General features: G+C 58.2%; 1 protein-coding gene across 26 annotated transcripts in view; it reads left to right on the top strand.

Moving 5' to 3' along the window:
* Positions 1-1,144: 1,144 nt before the first annotated feature.
* Positions 1,145-13,198, top strand: part of NR2F6 (nuclear receptor subfamily 2 group F member 6) — a 30,114-nt gene continuing 18,060 nt past the window's right edge. For 16 of the 26 annotated variants that reach the window (XM_048288109.1, XM_048288107.1, XM_048288106.1 and 13 more), the window contains exon 1: positions 1,147-1,588. In XM_048288109.1, coding sequence (XP_048144066.1) covers positions 1,308-1,588 — 281 coding nt within the window. In that variant the 5' untranslated portion in view covers positions 1,147-1,307. Of the gene's footprint in view, positions 1,589-13,198 lie in introns of all 26 variants that reach the window. The other 10 variants (XM_048288113.1, XM_048288110.1, XM_048288108.1 and 7 more) reach the window with 3 other exon arrangements.

The following is a 13,198-nucleotide window of genomic DNA, read 5'->3' as shown; positions in this document are numbered from 1 at the left end:
CACCAGGCTCCTGTTCCAGTGCCAGGCTCCCAGTTTGATCCCGAGATCCCAGTGCCACACCGGGCCCCCGTTCCCGTGCCAGGCTCCCAGTTTGATCCCGAGATCCCAGTGCCAGACTCCCAGTTTGATCCCGAGATCCCAGTGCCACACTGGGCCCCCATTCCCGTGCCAGGCTCCCAGTTTGATCCCGAGATCCCAGTGCCAGACTCCCAGCTTGATCCCGAGATCCCAGTGCCACACCGGGCTCCCGTTCCAGTGCCAGGCTCCCAGTTTGATCCCGAGATCCCAGTGCCACACCGGGCTCCCGTTCCCGTGCCAGGCTCCCGCTGCAATCCCGGTGCCAGCCGCGAGCCCCGGTGCCCAAAATGCCCGCGGGGGCCCGCGAGGGGCCACAGCCGCCAGCTCCGGTAGCCAAACCCCGCTCTCCACCCCCCGCTCCCCCCGGCCCCGGTGGCCGTTCCCGGCCCGCGGGGGGAGCGGCGGGGGCGGCCCCGGTGCGGCGGCGGCGGCGGCGGGGCCGGGACCGGGGCAGGACCCGGGAGCGGAAGGGGAGGAGGACGGGGAGGAGCATCCAGGGCGGCCACCGCGGCAGCGGCTGAACTTTGCTCTTTCACGGGAGGCGGGGAGAGCCCCGGGGCTCGGCGGAGCCGGTCCCGCCGCACCCGCAGCCGCACCGGGACCGGGCTGCGAGCGGCGGCGGGGCCCGGAGGGGTGAGGGCGCACCGGGGCAGCGCCTCCCCCTCCCTCCTCCTCCTCCTCCTCCTCATCCTCCTCCTCTCCTCCTCCTCCTCCTCCTCCTCCTCCTCCTCCTTCCAGCCGGTGCCGCGGAGCGGAGGAACCACCGGGGGCGGGAGCGGCCCCCGCATGCGGCCGGTGCCCGCGGGGGGATGCGCCGCGCCCCGGCCCCGCCGCCGCCGCCGCAAAGTTTCCGCGGGGCCCGCGCCGTGAACCGCGGCGGGGAGGACGAGGACGACGGCGACGAGGAGGAGGAGAAGAAGAAGAAGAAGAAGAAGAAATCCCTGAGCCAAAACGCGTCCCTGGACTAAAGCGCTACGAAGCAGCAGCGCGGACCAACCCCCTCCCTCCCCACCCCCCACCCCCCCCCAAAAAAAAAAACAACCCAACAACCCCCAAAAAACCCTCAAAGCAAAAAACAACCCAACCAAAAACCCCAAGCCCAGAGCGGCGCGCGGTGCTTTTTTTTTTTTTTTTTTTTTTTTCCTCCTTTTGGCTACCCAAAACTTACGGAACTCGCCGCGGCACCGGGCGGCTCCGCTCGATGCGGCGGCGCTGAGCCCCGCGGAGCCATGGCCATGGTGGCCGGCGCTTGGGGCGAGCCCAACGGTGGCGGCGGAGGCGGCGGAGGAGGAGGAGGAGGAGGAGGCGGCGGAGGGGAGGAGGCGGCGTCCCCCGCGGGCGGCGGCAGCGACGCGGAGCACGGCGAGGAGGAACGGGCCGGGGCGGCCGCCGTGGACTGCGTGGTGTGCGGGGACAAGTCGAGCGGGAAGCACTACGGGGTGTTCACCTGCGAGGGCTGCAAGAGCTTCTTCAAGCGCAGCATCCGCAGGAATCTCAGCTACACCTGCAGGTAACGGCGCCCGGGGCACCGGGGAGGGGAACCGGAGAGGTTCTGGGCACCGGGGAGGGGAACCGGAGAGGTTCTGGGCACCGGGGAGGGGAACCGGAGAGGTTCTGGGCATTGGGGAGGGGAACCGGAGAGGTTCTGGGCACCGGGGAGGGGAACCGGAGAGGCTCCGGGCATTGGGGAGGGGGAACCGGAGAGGCTCCGGGCATTGGGGAGGGGAACCGGAGAGGTTCTGGGCATTGGGGAGGGGAACCGGAGAGGCTCCGGGCACCGGGGAGGGGAACCGGAGAGGTTCTGGGCACCGAGGAGGGGAACCGGAGAGGTTCTGGGCATTGGGGAGGGGAACCGGAGAGGTTCTGGGCACCGGGGAGGGGAACCGGAGAGGCTCCGGAAGGGCCCGGGGGGAAACCGGGGAAAGGAGCCGGGGGGAGCCGCGGTGACCTCGGTGCTGGCCCGGTTGGGGCGGCGTGGTGGCCCCGGTGTGGGAGCAGTGGGGTGGGCAGATGGGGGTGCCCCAGTAGAAACCAGTGGGTTCCAGTGCGGCCCGAGGGTGCCCCAGTAGAAACCAGTGCAGCTCGAGGGTCCCCCAGTAGAAACCAGTGGGTTCCAGTGCGGCTCGAGGGTACCCCAGCACAAACCAGCGATCCCCAGTGCGGCCCGAGGGTGCCCCAGTAGAAACCAGCGATCCCCAGTGCAGCTCGAGGGTGCCCCAGTACAAACCAGTGCAGCTCGAAGGTCCCCCAGTAGAAACCAGTGGGTTCCAGTCCAGCACAGCGGTGCCCCAGTACAAACCAGTGCAGTTCGGAGTGCCCCAGTAGAAACCAGTGGGTTCCAGTGCAGCCCGAGGGTGCCCCAGTAGAAACCAGTGGGTTCCAGTGCGGCTCGAGGGTGCCCCAGTACAAACCAGTGCAGCTCGAGGGTCCCCCAGTAGAAACCAGTGGCTCCCAGTATAGCTCGAGGTCGCCCAGTACAAACCAGTGGCTCCCAGTAGGGTACAGGCGTCTCCTGGTGCAGCACAGGCATTGCCCAGTACGGGCCGGGGGTTCCCAGTACAGCACAGGGATCCCTCCCAGTTCAGCCCAGTGGCTCCCAGTTCAGCACGGGGATCCCTCCCAGTACAGCACAACCATCCCCCAGTCCATCCCAGTATCTCCCAGTCTGGCCCAGGGATCCCCCCCACCCAGTTCATCCCAGGGATCCCTCCCAGTCCATCCCAGGATCTCCCAGTCTGGCCCAGGGATTCCCCCCAGTTCAGCCCAGTGTCCCCCAGTCCATCCCAGTATCCCCCAGTCCAGCACTGGTTTCTCCCCCGGCCGCCCCCATTCCCGGCATTCCCGGTCCATCCCAGGGCTGCATTCCCGGTCCATTCCCGGTCCATTCCCGGTGTTCCCGGTCCATTCCCGGTGTTCCCGGGGCCGCTGTCCGGATCCCGCCATCCCCGTGACTCACCCCGGGCACGGCCGCGGGCGCCGGGATCAGCCGGGAGCCGCTGGAATGCCGGGAGCGGGGATCACCGGGATCCGGGTCAATACCTGGATACCGGGAGCAGGGATCCGCTGGAATGCCGGGAGCGGGGATCACCGGGATCCCGGGATCCGGGTCAATACCGGGATACCGGCAGCAGGGAGCCGCTGGAATCCCGGGATCCGCTGGAATCCCGGGAGCAGGGATCTGCTGGCGGTACCGGGGTCCACCGGGATACCGGGAGCAGGGAGCCGCTGGAATGCCGGGAGCGGGAATCACCGGGATCCGGGTCAATACCGGGATCCCCGGGATACCGGGAGCAGGGAGCCGCTGGAATCCCGGGATCCGCTGGAATCCCAGGATCCGCTGGAATCCCGGGAGCAGGGATCCGTGAGGATGCCCTCTCCCCCGCCCCCCGCACATCCGGGAGCACCGGGATGTGACTCCCGGCGAGTTGGGAGCTGCCGGAACCTCCGGAATTCCCTGGCTCTGGAATGCGGGCGGCACACGGGGATCGGGAGACCCCAAATCCCAGCGGGCTGTTCCCGGAGAGGGGAATTCCCGCTTCCAGCGGCGCTTCCCGAACTTCTGAGGGTCCCCGTTGCCTCCTCCCGGCTGAGGAAGAGCGAAGGGATTTTTTTGGGGAGGAGGGAAAAGGATCGGGAATCATCTGGGAGCCGTTTGGGCGGCCTGGATCCGTCCGCTCCCGGCTGGGATCCGCTCCTGGTTCCGCTCCCGGCTGGGATCCGCTCCCGGTTCCGATCCCGGCTGGGATCCGCTCCCGGTTCCGCTCCCGGCTGGGATCCGCTCCCGACTCCGCTCCCGGCTGGGATCCGCTCCCGACTCCGCTCCCGGCTGGGATCCGCTCCCGGTTCCGATCCCGGCTGGGATCCGCTCCCGGTTCCGCTCCCGGCTGGGATCCGCTCCCGGTTCCGCTCCCGACTCCGATCCCGGCTGGGATCCGCTCCCGGTTCCGATCCCGGCTGGAATCCGCTCCCGGTTCCGATCCCGGCTGGAATCCGCTCCCGGTTCCGCTCCCGGCTGGGATCCGCTCCCGGTTCCGATCCCGGCTGGGATCAGCTCCCGGCTCCGCTCCCGGTTCCGATCCCGGCTGGAATCCGCTCCCGGTTCCGATCCCGGCTGGGATCAGCTCCCGGCTCCGCTCCCGGTTCCGCTCCCGGCTGGAATCCGCTCCCGGTTCCGCTCCCGGCTCCGATCCCCTCCCGGTCCTACCCCGGGACCCTCGGGATCCTTCCCCATATTCCCAAAATCCCGGCAGCGCCTCCGATCCTTCCCTGTGGATGCGGCCCTGCCTCAGTTTCCCCGCTGGATCCGCCGGGATTAAACGCTTGGAAACCCGGGGGGGGGGGGGGGGGGGGGTGCGTTTTAAGGAATTCCACATTCCTGGAACAACGGGAAAAGCTGGAGCAAATCCCTGGGGGGACAGAGAGAGAGGTGACAGCAGCTGGATCACGCCGGGATTTGGGATATTCCAGGATTTTGGGGTGGTTTTTTTTCCCCTTTTCTTTAAAAAAAAGCCAGGAAGTGACTTGGGAATTGTTGGCTTTTCCAAGTGGGAAGAGGGGTCGGGAACAAAGCTCCAGGATCCCACTTTTGTTCCGGCAATCAAAAGCGGCCCCGAGCCCCCGCTGGCGCTCATTTGCATATTCCAAGTGCCTCGGCCTCACTTTAATTCCCGCTCTCGCTAATTACCCGCCCTAATTAAGTAATTAGCACAGCCCGGGCCTTTTGGAGCTTCCCAAATTTCCCAGCTCGCTGCCGCCTTTTCCATTGGAAAAGTCGCGAGGGGATTTTTTGGGGAGGTTTTGCCGGGGCTGCGGGAGGGGGTTCAAGTGTCGGGAAAGATCCGGGAGGAATTTTGGGAGCTTTTCCCGAAATTCCAAGACCACAATCGGGGTCCCCAGGTGATTTTATCCATTGGAAAAAATCTGGGATGAATTTTGGGAGCTTTTCCTGATATTCCAAGGCCATGGTGGGAATCGCCCAGGTGGATTTGTCCATTGGAAAAAATCTGGGACAAAGTTTGGAGATTTTCCCACTGCTCCAAGGCCATGGTGGGATCATCCAGGTGATTTTATCCATTGGAAAAAATCCAGGATAAATTTTAGGAGCTTTTCCTGATATTCCAAAACCACAATCAGGGTCCCCAGGTGGATTCATCCATTGGAAAAAATCTGGGATAATTTTGGGAGCTTTTCCCGATGCTCCAAGGCCGTGGTGGGAATCATCCAGGCGGATTCATCCACTGGAAAAAATCTGGGATAATTTTGGGAGCTTTTCCCGATGCTCCAAAACCACAATCAGGGTCCCCAGGTGGATTCATCCATTGGAAAAAAATCTGGGATGAATTTTGGGAGCTTTTCCCAATGCTCCACGACCACATTCAGGATCATCCAGGTGATTTTATCCATTGGAAAAAATCCAGGATCAATTTTGGGAGCTTTTCCCAATATTCCAAGACCACAATTGGGATCATCCAGGTGGTTTCATCCATTGGAAAAAATCTGGGATGAAATTTGAGAGCTTTTCCTACTGCTCCACGACCACATTCAGGATCATCCAGGTGGTTTTGTCCATTGGAAAAAATCCAGGATAAATTTTGGGAGCTTTTCCCGCTGCTCCAAGGCCACAATTGGGAACATCCAGGTGATTTTATCCATTGGAAAAAATCCAGGATTAATTTGGGAGCTTTTCCTGATATTCCAAGGCCACAATTGGGGTCTCCAGGCGGATTCATCCATTGGAAAAAATCTGGGATAATTTTGGGAGCTTTTCCCGATGCTCCAAAACCACAATCAGGGTCGCCAGGTGGATTCATCCATTGGAAAAAAATCTGGGATGAATTTTGGGAGCTTTTCCCGATGCTCCACGACCACATTCAGGATCATCCAGGTGATTTTATCCATTGGAAAAAATCCAGGATAAATTTTGGGAGCTTTTCCCAATATTCCAAGACCACAATTGGGATCATCCAGGTGGTTTCATCCATTGGAAAAAATCTGGGATGAATTTTGGGAGCTTTTCCCGCTGCTCCAAGACCACGATCAGGGTCCCTAGGTGATTTTATCCCTTGGAAAAAATCCAGGATTAATTTTGGGAGCTTTTCCTGCTGCTCCAAGACCACATTCAGGATCATCCAGGTGGTTTTGTCCATTGGAAAAAATCCGGGATAAATTTTGGGAGCTTTTCCCGCTGCTCCAAGGCCACAATTGGGAACATCCAGGTGATTTTATCCATTGGAAAAAATCCAGGATTAATTTGGGAGCTTTTCCTGATATTCCAAGGCCACAATTGGGGTCTCCAGGCGGATTCATCCATTGGAAAAAATCTGGGATAATTTTGGGAGCTTTTCCCGATGCTCCACGACCACATTCAGGATCATCCAGGTGATTTTATCCCTTGGAAAAAATCTGGGATAAATTTTGGGAGCTTTTCCCACTGCTCCAAAAGCACAGTCGGGGTCCCCAGGCGGATTCATCCATTGGAAAAAATCCGGGATGAAATTTGGGAGCTTTTCCTGATATTCCACGACCCCAATTGGGATCATCCAGGTGATTTTATCCATTGGAAAAAATCTGGGATGAAATTTGGGAGCTTTTCCTGCTGCTCCACGACCCCAATTGGGATCATCCAGGTGATTTTATCCATTGGAAAAAATCTGGGATGAAATTTGGGAGCTTTTCCTGCTGCTCCACGACCCCAATTGGGATCATCCAGGTGATTTTATCCATTGGAAAAAATCCAGGATCAATTTTGGGAGATTTTCCCACGGCTCCAAGGCCACAATTGGGAACATCCAGGTGATTTTATCCATTGGAAAAAATCCAGGATTAATTTGGGAGCTTTTCCTGATATTCCAAGGCCACAATCAGGGTCCCCAGGCGGATTCATCCATTGGAAAAAATCTGGGATAATTTTGGGAGCTTTTCCTGATATTCCAAGGCCGTGGCGGGAATCATCCAGGTGGATTTTATGCATTGGAAAAAATCCAGGATGAATTTTGGGAGCTTTTCCTGATGCTCCACGACCACATTCAGGATCATCCAGGTGATTTTATCCATTGGAAAAAATCTGGGATAACTTTTGGGAGCTTTTCCCGCTGCTCCAAAACCACAGTCGGGGTCCCCAGGCGGATTCATCCATTGGAAAAAATCCGGGATAAATTTTGGGAGCTTTTCCTGATATTCCAAGGCCGTGGTGGGAATCATCCGGGCGGATTCATTCACTGGAAAAAATCTGGGATAATTTTGGGAGCTTTTCCCGATGCTCCAAAACCACAATCAGGGTCCCCAGGTGGATTCATCCATTGGAAAAAATCCAGGATTAATTTGGGAGCTTTTCCTGATGCTCCAAAACCACAATCAGGGTCCCCAGGCGGATTCATCCATTGGAAAAAAATCTGGGATGAATTTTGGGAGCTTTTCCCAATGCTCCACGACCACATTCAGGATCATCCAGGTGATTTTATCCATTGGAAAAAATCCAGGATCAATTTTGGGAGCTTTTCCCAATATTCCAAGACCCCAATTGGGATCATCCAGGTGGTTTCATCCATTGGAAAAAATCTGGGATGAATTTTGGGAGCTTTTCCCGCTGCTCCAAGACCACGATCAGGGTCCCTAGGTGATTTTATCCCTTGGAAAAAATCCAGGATTAATTTTGGGAGCTTTTCCTGCTGCTCCAAGACCACATTCAGGATCATCCAGGTGGTTTTGTCCATTGGAAAAAATCCGGGATAAATTTTGAGAGCTTTTCCCGCCTCTCCGAGCCCTTCCCGAGCCCTTCCCGAGGCCTTTCCCGGCAATGAAGATGTCAGGGCCGCTCTGCTCCGCGCTTTTCATCGGGAGCACGTTCCCGGCCGCAGCGGGGATGTTCGGGATGAATTAATTCCCTGCCAATCCCCGCCGGCCTCGCCTCCGGAGCCGTGTCGGGATTGTGGGAAATCCGTGTCGGGATTGTGGGAAATCCGTGTCGGGATTTGGGGAGATCCGTGTCGGGATTTGGGGAGATCCGTGTCGGGATTGCGGGAGATCCGTGTCGGGATTTGGGGAGATCCGTGTTGGGATTGCGGGAGATCCGTGTCGGGATTTGGGGAGATCCGTGTTGGGATTGCGGGAGATCCGTGTCGGGATTGCGGGAGATCCGTGTTGGGATTGCGGGAGATCCGTGTCGGGATTGTGGGAAATCCGTGTCGGGATTTGGGGAGATCCGTGTCGGGATTGCGGGAGATCCGTGTCGGGATTTGGGGAGATCCGTGTCGGGATTGCGGGAGATCCGTGTCGGGATTGCGGGAGATCCGTGTCGGGATTGTGGGAAATCCGTGTCGGGATTTGGGGAGATCCGTGTTGGGATTGCGGGAGATCCGTGTCGGGATTTGGGGAGATCCGTGTCGGGATTGCGGGAGATCCGTGTCGGGATTTGGGGAGATCCGTGTTGGGATTCCCGGAGATCCGTGTTGGGATTGCGGGAGATCCGTGTCGGGATTTGGGGAGATCCGTGTTGGGATTGCGGGAGATCCGTGTCGGGATTGCGGGAGATCCGTGTCGGGATTGCGGGAGATCCGTGTCGGGATTTGGGGAGATCCGTGTCGGGATTGCGGGAGATCCGTGTCGGGATTTGGGGAGATCCGTGTCGGGATTGTGGGAAATCCGTGTCGGGATTGTGGGAGATCGGTGTCGGGATTTGGGGAGATGCGTGTCGGGATTGTGGGAGATCCGTGTTGGGATTGCGGGAGATCCGTGTCGGGATTTGGGGAGATCCGTGTTGGGATTGCGGGAGATCCGTGTTGGGATTGCGGGAGATCCGTGTCGGGATTGCGGGAGATCCGTGTCGGGATTGTGGGAAATCCGTGTCGGGATTGTGGGAGATCCGTGTCGGGATTCCCGGAGATCCGTGTCGGGATTCCCGGAGATCCGTGTCGGGATTGCGGGAGATCCGTGTCGGGATTTGGGGAGATCCGTGTCGGGATTTGGGGAGATCCGTGTCGGGATTGCGGGAGATCCGTGTCGGGATTTGGGGAGATCCGTGTCGGGATTCCCGGAGATCCGTGTCGGGATTGCAGGAGATCCGTGTTGGGATTGCGGGAGATCCGTGTCGGGATTGTGGGAAATCCGTGTCGGGATTTGGGGAGATCCGTGTCGGGATTGCGGGAGATCCGTGTCGGGATTGTGGGAAATCCGTGTCGGGATTTGGGGAGATCCGTGTTGGGATTGCGGGAGATCCGTGTCGGGATTGCGGGAGATCCGTGTCGGGATTGCGGGAGATCCGTGTTGGGATTGCGGGAGATCCGTGTCGGGATTTGGGGAGATCCGTGTCGGGATTGCGGGAGATCCGTGTCGGGATTGCGGGAGATCCGTGTCGGGATTTGGGGAGATCCGTGTCGGGATTCCCGGAGATCCGTGTCGGGATTGCGGGAGATCCGTGTTGGGATTGCGGGAGATCCGTGTCGGGATTTGGGGAGATCCGTGTCGGGATTGCGGGAGATCCGTGTCGGGATTGCGGGAGATCCGTGTCGGGATTGTGGGAGATCCGTGTCGGGATTGTGGGAAATCCGTGTCGGGATTTGGGGAGATCCGTGTCGGGATTGTGGGAAATCCGTGTTGGGATTGCGGGAGATCCGTGTCGGGATTGCGGGAGATCCGTGTCGGGATTGTGGGAGATCCGTGTCGGGATTCCTGGAGATCCGTGTCGGGATTCCCGGAGATCCGTGTCGGGATTCCCGGAGATCCGTGTCGGGATTGCGGGAGATCCGTGTCGGGATTTGGGGAGATCCGTGTCGGGATTTGGGGAGATCCGTGTCGGGATTGCGGGAGATCCGTGTCGGGATTGCGGGAGATCCGTGTCGGGATTGCGGGAGATCCGTGTCGGGATTCCCGGAGATCCGTGTCGGGATTGCGGGAAATCCGTGTCGGGATTGTGGGAAATCCGTGTCGGGATTTGGGGAGATCCGTGTCGGGATTGTGGGAAATCCGTGTTGGGATTGCGGGAGATCCGTGTCGGGATTGCGGGAGATCCGTGTCGGGATTGTGGGAGATCCGTGTCGGGATTCCTGGAGATCCGTGTCGGGATTCCCGGAGATCCGTGTCGGGATTCCCGGAGATCCGTGTCGGGATTGCGGGAGATCCGTGTCGGGATTTGGGGAGATCCGTGTCGGGATTTGGGGAGATCCGTGTCGGGATTGCGGGAGATCCGTGTCGGGATTTGGGGAGATCCGTGTCGGGATTGCGGGAGATCCGTGTCGGGATTGCGGGAGATCCGTGTCGGGATTGTGGGAAATCCGTGTCGGGATTGTGGGAAATCCGTGTCGGGATTTGGGGAGATCCGTGTCGGGATTGTGGGAAATCCGTGTTGGGATTGCGGGAGATCCGTGTCGGGATTGCGGGAGATCCGTGTCGGGATTGCGGGAGATCCGTGTTGGGATTGCGGCAGATCCGTGTCGGGATTCCCAGAGATCCGTGTCGGGATTTGGGGAGATCCGTGTCGGGATTTGGGGAGATCCGTGTCGGGATTCCCGGAGATCCGTGTCGGGATTTGGGGAGATCCGTGTCGGGATTGCGGGAGATCCGTGTCGGGATTGCGGGAGATCCGTGTCGGGATTGCGGGAGATCCGTGTCGGGATTTGGGGAGATCCGTGCCGGGATTTGGGGAGATCCGTGTCGGGATTCCCGGAGATCCGTGTTGGGATTGCGGGAGATCCGTGTCGGGATTGCGGGAGATCCGTGTCGGGATTGCGGGAGATCCGTGTCGGGATTTGGGGAGATCCGTGTCGGGATTCCTGGAGATCCGTGTCGGGATTTGGGGAGATCCGTGTCGGGATTTGGGGAGATCCGTGTCGGGATTGCGGGAGATCCGTGTCGGGATTGTGGGAAATCCGTGTCGGGATTTGGGGAGATCCGTGTTGGGATTGCGGGAGATCCGTGTCGGGATTGCGGGAGATCCGTGTCGGGATTGCGGGAGATCCGTGTCGGGATTTGGGGAGATCCGTGTCGGGATTTGGGGAGATCCGTGTTGGGATTGCGGGAGATCCGTGTCGGGATTTGGGGAGATCCGTGTCGGGATTGCGGGAGATCCGTGCCGGGATTTGGGGAGATCCGTGTCGGGATTGTGGGAAATCCGTGTTGGGATTGCGGGAGATCCGTGTCGGGATTTGGGGAGATCCGTGTCGGGATTGCGGGAGATCCGTGTCGGGATTGCGGGAGATCCGTGTTGGGATTGCGGGAGATCCGTGTCGGGATTCTGGGAGATCCGTGTCGGGATTCTGGGAGATCCCTGTCGCGATTCCCGGAGATCCGTGTCGGGATTCTGGGAGATCCGTGTCGGGATTCCTGGAGATCCGTGTCGCGATTCCCGGAGATCCCTGTCGCGATTCCCGCGGCTCCCGGAGCTTCCCGGCCCGCCTTTATCCCAAATTCATCCCAAATTCCCTTTTCCCGCCCCACTTCCCGCTGGGAAGGGATTTCCTGCTGCATTCCTGGGATGGGACCCCCTCCCCTCCTGGAAAATGGGATTGGGGCGGGTGGGGATGGGAATTCCACGTGGTGAATGGCAGCCGGGACCCCTTTTCCAGGGATTTTTGGGAATTTTGGGATGAATCCATGAGCCGGGACCCCTTTTCCAGGGATTTTTGGGAATTTTGGGATGAATCCGTGAGCCAGGACCCCTTTTCCAGGGATTTTTGGAATTTGGGGATGAATCCATGAGCCAGGACCCCTTTTCCAGGGATTTTTTGGGAATTTGGGGATGAATCCATGAGCCAGGACCCCTTTTCCAGGGATTTTTTGGGAATTTGGGGATGAATCCATGAGCCAGGACCCCTTTTCCATGGATTTGGGGGAATTTTGGGATGAATCCATGAGCCAGGACCCCTTTTCCAGGGAATTTTGGGGGAATTTTGGGATGAATCCATGAGCCAGGACCCCTTTTCCAGGGAATTTTGGGGGAATTTTGGGATGAATCCATGAGCCAGGACCCCTTTTCCAGGGAATTTTGGGAATTTGGGGATGAATCCATGAGCCAGGACCCCTTTTCCATGGATTTGGGGGAATTTTGGGATGAATCCATGAGCCAGGACCCCTTTTCCAGGGAATTTTGGGAATTTTGGGATGAATCCGTGAGCCAGGACCCCTTTTCCAGGGATTTTTGGGAATTTGGGGATGAATCCATGAGCCAGGACCCCTTTTCCAGGGATTTTTGGGAATTTGGGGATGAATCCATGAGCCAGGACCCCTTTTCCAGGGAATTTTGGGGGAATTTTGGGGATGAATCCATGAGCCAGGACCCCTTTTCCAGGGATTTTTGGGGGAATTTTGGGATGAATCCATGAGCCAGGACCCCTTTTCCAGGGATTTTTGGGAATTTTGGGATGAATCCGTGAGCCAGGACCCCTTTTCCAGGGAATTTTGGGAATTTGGGGATGAATCCATGAGCCAGGACCCCTTTTCCAGGGAATTTTGGGGGAATTTTGGGATGAATCCATGAGCCAGGACCCCTTTTCCAGGGAATTTTGGGAATTTGGGATGAATCCATGAGCCAGGACCCCTTTTCCAGGGATTTTTGGGAATTTTGGGATGAATCCAGCCAGGACCCCCTTTTCCAGGGAATTTTGGGAATTTGGGGATGAATCCATGAGCCAGGACCCCTTTTCCAGGGAATTTTGGGAATTTGGGGATGAATCCATGAGCCAGGACCCCTTTTCCATGGAATTTTGGGAATTTGGGGATGAATCCATGAAGCCAGGACCCCTTTTCCAGGGAATTTTGGGAATTTGGGGATGAATCCATGAGCCAGGACCCCTTTTCCAGGGAATTTTGGGAATTTTGGGATGAATCCATGAGCCAGGACCCCTTTTCCAGGGATTTGGGGGAATTTGGGGATGAATCCGATGAGCCAGGACCCTTTTCCAGGGAATTTTGGGAATTTTGGGATGAATCCGTGAGCCAGGACCCCTTTTCCAGGGAATTTTGGGAATTTGGGGATGAATCCATGAGCCAGGACCCCTTTTCCAGGGAATTTTGGGAATTTGGGGATGAATCCAGTGAGCCAGGACCCCTTTTCCAGGGATTTTGGGAATTTTGGGATGAATCCGTGAGCCGGGACCCCTTTTCCAGGGAATTTTGGGAATTTGGGGAT

Source organism: Corvus hawaiiensis, chromosome 28, assembly GCF_020740725.1.
Source record: "Corvus hawaiiensis isolate bCorHaw1 chromosome 28, bCorHaw1.pri.cur, whole genome shotgun sequence".
NCBI lineage: Eukaryota > Metazoa > Chordata > Aves > Passeriformes > Corvidae > Corvus > Corvus hawaiiensis.
This window is presented reverse-complemented; position numbering and strand designations above follow the sequence as displayed.